Raw genomic sequence first — 7,575 nt, 5'->3', positions numbered from 1 at the left:
TCGCTCAGACACACCTCGATGTGGCAGGGAGACATGTAAGGGCGCTTTCACATTAGGGCGTTAGAAGCGCGGCAGCGGCGTTTTTATAATGTAAAAGGCATGCATCTGCTGTCACTCATAGTATGAAACTTTCGGTAGCGTATGTCACACATTTATCGCGCTGCTAAATAGCCTAAATGAGAAAGTGCTCTAAGGATTAATACGACTGTGCGCTCTGTATGTTCCATCATAAAACTTTATTTCAGTGAAATTGACATGACAGAACACTATTTATCCCTTTCTCGCACTAAGATTTGCGTCTTGAATGGTCAGACGCGAACGGTGTTACTGTTTGTACCTCGACTATTTTTCAACTGTGAGAAAATAAGACTGGTGTGGAAATATTCAAAGTCTGTACCTTACATAAAATATAGGTTGTATCAAAACTTTGTAAAAAAAATCCTACCTGGGAAGTTGAATCAAACCAAAGATTGTGGTAAGTCATTTATTAACCCTTAAAAGCCTATTCCCTCATCATCTTCTCCTTTTGACGCGCAAGCTTCTTCTTGGACAGCTTCTTCTTAGCGGGCGCGTCGTCGGCGGGCGCCGCGCGGGCGACAGCATCTTCCCTCTCGCTCAGACACACCTCGATGTGGCAGGGAGACGACATGTAAGGGTTAATACGACCGTGCGCTCTGTACGTTCGCCTGCGGAGGCAGGGTGCGCGGTTTACCTGTAACGAAACACGGGTAGGGTTAATTTCTATCTAGAAGGTATTTCTTTGATGTTTCAGGGTTGACAAATTCGCACTGAAAGTTTATGGTCCTGCTTTTTAGTATTCCTTTGGTCCACTTTTTTTTATTGAAATTGATTGATTTTTGGCAGCCTGGATTTCAACAGGAAAACCATCAACTGGTCCTATGCCAGGGTCTAGACAACAATGCGAAAGTCATTGTTTCATCCTGATCATTATGAGGCATAATTATGAGATATTAACTATAGCAGAGTGATATTAATTTGATTATTCTTAAGAGCTGCTCTTGTTTTTGTCTTAAAGACAACAGACTCCACATCTAATTTAACATAATAGTCAGACATTTACAATCATTAAACGGAACAGCAAAAGTTTCTTCCATAGAATAAATGGTGTCACAGTTAATTTACAGGTTAAAAAAATTATTAAAGATTTCAGAATAAAACCTGGATGTTTATCATAAAATTAATAAAATGAAAAAATATAAAGTGGAAAAATAAAAATTAAACCTATCCACAAAATAAAATTAACAATAAAACAGAAAATAAAAGAATAATGTAAGTAACAAAATAAACAGAAAATAATAATAATTTCCATTAACTAAATATTTGTTACAATTTATGTTTGCCTTTAGAAAACAGTCTGTACATAGGGCAACATCCTGTCAAGCAAAAAAGGCATGATAAAAACTGATGGGAGAAAGTTATTGTCACATTTTTCAACTACCATAGACTTTAGTTCAGTATGTTTTTCAGGTATGCTTACAAAAGTGACTGATAGTTGAAGCTGTGAGAACCAGAGTAATCAATTAACTCTCTAATTACTAGAATATTAATTATTTGCAATGATATCAGAATAAAATAGTATGAGTTTATTCAGCGCTCAGTTTATTCAGCTTGGCATTATAGCAGGCCTGTTCATCTCAGCGAGTTTACATCGAAAACAAAACACGCACGATGGCCCACCTTCAGGATACTATTCGACAAGGCCTCACATACGAGCGAACATTGACTCACGCACGCGTATTCTTGTGTATGATGGAAGAAAATAAAGAAAATGGTGTACTAAATACTGTGCAGTATTTAACTGCCTAAATAATAATANGTTTGTGTGGAAATTCAGGAGCTTCGGCGAGAAAATCTAAGGCTAATTCTTCAACAACCTTCGACTAGTCGTTCAGGTCGTTCTTAAATTATTGTGGATGTAACATTTACGTCACTTTGTATAATTTGTTTCAGCACTAAAAATCTGCTAAATAAGTTTATTTTTTTCATTGCAAGTTCCAAAATACAGCCTACAATAATTCGAAATCTTTCCTATAATCGTGTCTTGTATATTTTATAACGCCATCTAGTGGTGCGTTTATTCAAGTTAGTGTTAGTGTTGCTACAAATACATTTAAAAGTAATGAAAACAGACTTAATTTTTGTAAATAAAATAAAAATGAAATACTGTACTGTACTATTGACTATTTTCAACTGTGAGAAATTTAAAGTGTGGTGTGGTAATATTCAAAATCGGTTCCAACATATTGGACATATTGGTTGTAACACTTTTGTAAAAAAAATCCTACCTGGGATGTGGAATCAAACCAAAAAATTGTGGTAAGTCATTTATTAACCCTTAAAAGCCTATTCCCTCATCATCTTCTCCTTTTGACGCGCAAGCTTCTTCTTGGACAGCTTCTTCTTAGCGGGCGCGTCGTCGGCGGGCGCCGCGCGGGCGACGGCGTCTTCCCTCTCGCTCAGACACACCTCGATGTGGCAGGGAGACGACATGTAAGGGCGCTTTCACATTAGGGCGTTAGAAGCGCGGCAGCGGCGTTTTTATAATGTGAAAGGCATGCATCTGCTGTCACTCATAGTATGAAACTTTCGGTAGCATCTGTCACACATTTATCGCGCTGCTAAATCGCCTAAATGAGAAAGTGCTCTAACTAAGGATTAATACGACTGTGCGCTCTGTATGTTCCATCATAAAACTTTATTTCTGTGAAATTGACATGACAGAACACTATTTATCCCTTTCTCGCACTAAGATTTGCGTCTTGAATGGTCAGAACGGTGTTACTGTTTGTACCTCGACTATTTTTCAACTGTGAGTTTAAAGTGTGGTGTGGTAATATTCAAAATCCGTACCTTACAATATAGGTTGTACCAAAACTTTGTAAAAAAAAATCCTACCTGGGTTGTGGAATCAAACCAAAAAATTGTGGTAAGTCATTTATTAACCCTTAAAAGCCTATTCCCTCATCATCTTTTCCTTTTGACGCGCAAGCTTCTTCTTGGACAGCTTCTTCTTAGCGGGCGCGTCGTCGGCGGGCGCCGCGCGGGCGACAGCATCTTCCCTCTCGCTCAGACACACCTCGATGTGGCAGGGAGACGACATGTAAGGGTTAATACGACCGTGCGCTCTGTACGTTCGCCTACGGAGGCAGGGTGCGCGGTTTACCTGTAACGAAACATAGGTAGGGTTAATTTCTATCTAGAAGGTATTTCTTTGATGTTTCAGGGAAGGGTACATTCACACTGAAAGTTTATGGTCCTGCTTTTTAGTATTCCTTTGTCCCACTTTTTTTATTGAAATTAACATGATTGATTTTTGGCAGCCTGGATTTCTGCAGGAACACCATCAACTGGTCCTATGCCAGGGTCTAGACAACAATGCGAAAGTCATTGTTTCATCCTGATCATTATGAGGCATAATTATGAAATATTAACTATAGAAGAGTGATATTAATTTGATTATTCTTAAGAGCTGCTCTTGTTTTTGTCTTAAAGACAACAGACTCCACATTATTTAACATAATAGTCAGTAATTTACAATCATTTACTGAACAGCAAAAGTTCCTTCCATAGATAAATGGTGTCACAGTTAATTTACAGGTTAAAAAAATTATTAAAGATTTCATAATAAAACCTGGATGTTTATCGTAAAATTAATAAATGAAAAAAAGCGGAAAAATAAAAATTAAACCTATCCACAAAATAAAATAAACAATAAAACAGAAAAATACAATAATAATGTAAGTAACAAAATAAACAGAAAATAATAATAATTTCCATCAACGAAATATTTGTTACAATTTATGTTTGCCTTTAGAAAACAGTCTGTACATAGGGCAACATCCTGTCAAGCAAAAAAGGCATGAAACTGATAAGAGAAAATTAGCGCGACGTTTTTCTAATAGTTTATGGAGTGGCCGTAAGACTAGGCGCAGACCATCGATTTTTAGTTGGCCGATAGTTGTGCCCGATTTTAAATTGTATGAAGAATCAGCCAAATCGAATCAGCGTAATGTGCGCACTCCCATACATGCCCATACTGATCAACTGCCCGACTAAACTATTGGCCGACGAAAAATCAATAGTCTGCACATAGGCTAAATGCATATGAATAAGGCTACCATACTTTTGTTCAATACATTTGTAGGTACAACTGATGACAGCATGTCAACTTACAAAAGTAACAAATCAAAATATTGATTACAGTAGAAACTGTGAGAACCAGAGTAATTAATTTATTACATTAATGCATAGTGCAAGGATAACTTTGGAATAAAATAGAATAAGTTTATTTGCCGCTCATTAATGAATTCAGCAATAATAAATCATAATAGGATCTTAGCTAATTAAATTTAAAAAAAAATGACAGAAATTCAACTTGAGCTGACTCTTTCGACACTGATTTTCAGCAGTAGACCTTTATTTTTATGTTTTTCCACTCATCGGTCTCATAATATGAATGAATATAAATATGTCGGCGCCGGACACAGATGCTGCAAATTATTATTGATGATTAATAGTACTAGTAGATTACTACTTAGTATACTAGTAATAGTAGATTATAAATCTGTACAGCGGAAGGTTTGTGATTCCTAAACGTAACACCTGACTAATGCGCAGAAAAAGGTAACTGTCAATCAGTTGTATCATGTCAAGTGTGAGCAAGCGGCTACGAGGTTATCTTTGAAAGTGTATTGAGTTTGGTGGAACGTTAAATTGTAGGGAACGTGATTGTCAACCATCCAACATATTACCTCCTTGCCCGCTAACCCACGCCAATGGAGATTCCACCCCTAGAGTTCCTTCTGATAGAGACCCAGTGCCTTTAAATATAACAAGCTGGAGTAATACTAATTTATAAAGAAGCTACTGCAATTTTGCACCTTACATTTCTCAAATTTATCAATAACACAGTTAAGCCTAATATAATGGTCAAACTGAGTTGAACACTCTGGCTCTCATACATTCAATTATTTATTTTTAACCTTTAACTACTGACGTGGGGGCCTCTCAGGCCTTCAAAAAGTCAAATTGTAGAATTTCTCCTCTCCCACGTGCACGACACACGCGAATCTTTTAGTACCTTCGAGTTTCATTGCGCCGAGGCTGTCAACAACTGTGCACCTGATTGCACGCGCAATTTCAGTAGGTAAATTAATTTTAAAGTTTCTTGTGGGCCTCTCAGGCCCCCACCTCAGTATTGGCGTAACTTTTTTTGTCTATAGTTTTCTTTTAGTTGTCGTCTGTTCTTAAAATAATTTGAAAAAATCTATAATATGGAGCCCACAGTANTGCAGTATTTAACTGCCTAAATAATAATAAAAACACAGAATGTACTTTTTTAAGTTGCCTCAAGACACTGAGAGGTAAATAAGTAGTTAATATTATTCATGATAATTCATGCTAAATCATGTATTTCCTCCGCCATTTTCCGCAGTTTGGCACCTCACGTCACATCATTTTACCGAAGTCAGCCCTATAGCTTCGGCGCAGTGCCGATCACTGACGTTTGTCAACAAAATGGTGCTTGACTCTTGAGACAGGCTAAATTACACCACATTGTTAATGACATTGAGCATACATTTTTTTAAATACCTTCGCGAAGTAAAACTTCTGTACGTAGTACTTATTATTATTCTGTGATTATAGCATCTTAGCTAATTAAACTTTTAAAAATGTTAAAATGCACATCTTGAGCAGACCCTAGGTCACCTTTGACACTGATTTTTTTTCCATTCATATGTTCCATAATATGAATAAAGAAGTTACTGCTATTCTGCTCTCCTTACAGTATTTCTCAAATAAGTTTTATAAAAACACAGCCTAATGGTCAAACTGAATTGAACACTCTGGTTCTCATACCCTCAATTATTTTCAATAGCATCTACCTCCTTTATCACACAGTAAATCTATATCGTTTTCATCAATAATATCGTTTTCATTGCAATCTAAACATAACACTATAAGGCTTAGTTGCACCATCTTACTTTAACTTTGAACAACAAAAGTGTGTCAAACTCCATAAAAACACTGGATATTGTTATAATTACTGTTAAATTTAGGTGGTGCAACTCAGCCTAATGCCCGTTTTCACCATCAATCCCCAATTTTTAAGTGACCGCTATGTAAACAAAATTCCTGTCATTTGTTACCATAGGGATCACTCAAAAATTAGGGATTGATGGCGAAAACGGGCATAAGTAACCTAAACTGACATAAAAAATAACCTCAACTTACTTGGATGTGATCGATGACCAGCCTGTCAACATCAAGACCTTTGTAGTCAGCGTTAGATTCAGCGTTCCTCAAAAGCTGCAGCAGGNGCAGCAAGAATTCTGCGGACTTCTTGGGCCAGCGTCCCTGTGTGGTTCCGAACTGCTTGGCCTGGGCGCATCGGCCCACCCCACCGTTGAAGCGGCGGAAAGGAATGCACTCTTTCTGGTCAACAACGTTCTTCAGGTAGCGGACAGCACGGCGCAGGGGCAGTTTCCTGATCGCCATCGCTGTCTCGTATGTGTTCTGGAATTATTTGATACATTTCTAAGAAGTTGCATTGTGTAAAAACTTTGATACAATAGTTGGGGGTACTTTACTACATAGGCATTGCAATAACTGCTTGTTTACATGGCAAAACAAATGGCATTTGTTAGTTTTAGGTTATAAATACACAGTAGACTTTAGAGACAGTAAGAACCGATCGGAGTTGGAAGTATCAGGCGAGGATTAACACCACGGCGGTAGTAAACAATACATGTGGAGATGAAAGTCACAAATTATCACGCACCTTGAAGTGAACACGCAGGTTGGAGCCACGCGCTTTGCATGACTTAGCTGGGTTATCCGGTTCCCGAGAGTAACGACCCATTTTGCTTCTGAAACAGAGCGGCTCGAATCAAACACCATACAATAAAGGTTAGGATTAAACTTTCACATATTTGCACTCTTCCACAAAAATAAACACGTAAACTCGTGGGGAACTTTGCTATTTTGAACGCCATGATCAGATTTTGAGAAAAGTTAAATACTTTTTGTGATAAAAAAGGATTTAGATCAACACGAAACCAACCTCTCAGGAGAAAATTTATCAAGGAAAAGGAATAGACAAAGCTATTTGACAGTTTGGATGACAGTGACGTTGACGTAAAGTTTTTAAAAACAAGTACTGGCATTGGACTATGACAACTTTATCCAAACATGAACAACCATAGACAAGATTTGGATGGCGAGATTTTTGATTCCTCCTTTTATTTATTTTTAAGGAATTAAAAAAAATATTACTGGAATATTTGAAACCGTGACTTGAAAAGAAAAGTGTTTTAAAGTCCAATTAAGTTTTTGTTTTATATTTTCTTTTTAATTAGTGGAATGTAGTAATCTATCTATATAAATAAAAATGAATTGATGTTCGTTAGTTTGATTAAAACTCGAGAACGGCTGGGCCGATTGAGCTGATATTGGTTTTAAAAATGTTTGTCGTAGTCCAGGGTAGGTCTAAACGGTGAGCAAATAGGCGCGCGATATTGTTTTTCTGTGACAGACAAAAGCGACAGCGGGCGA

General features: G+C 37.3%; 1 protein-coding gene across 2 annotated transcripts; it reads right to left on the bottom strand.

The window, feature by feature from the left end:
- Positions 1–470: 470 nt before the first annotated feature.
- On the bottom strand, positions 471–7,192 carry RpL17 (ribosomal protein L17). 2 transcript variants are annotated; one of them, XM_028313755.1, is made up of 4 exons: positions 7,085–7,192; positions 6,803–6,890; positions 6,256–6,537; positions 471–712 (listed from the first exon to the last, which is right to left on the bottom strand). In XM_028313755.1, the coding sequence occupies exons 2-4, from the start codon at positions 6,881–6,883 to the stop codon at positions 503–505; spliced, it is 573 nt and encodes a 190-aa protein (XP_028169556.1). In that variant the 5' UTR covers positions 6,884–6,890; positions 7,085–7,192; the 3' UTR covers positions 471–502. The 2 variants fall into 2 exon arrangements, with proteins under 2 accessions (XP_028169556.1, XP_028169555.1); XM_028313754.1 differs by lacking the exon at positions 471–712 and adding an exon at positions 2,943–3,184.
- Between the last annotated feature and the right edge of the window lie 383 nt (positions 7,193–7,575).

Source organism: Ostrinia furnacalis, unplaced genomic scaffold (assembly GCF_004193835.3).
Source record: "Ostrinia furnacalis isolate ACB-3 unplaced genomic scaffold, ASM419383v2 OfSCF4337, whole genome shotgun sequence".
Taxonomy (NCBI): domain Eukaryota; kingdom Metazoa; phylum Arthropoda; class Insecta; order Lepidoptera; family Crambidae; genus Ostrinia; species Ostrinia furnacalis.
Note: the sequence above shows the minus strand (reverse complement) of the source record. Positions and strands in the feature narration are given on the sequence as shown.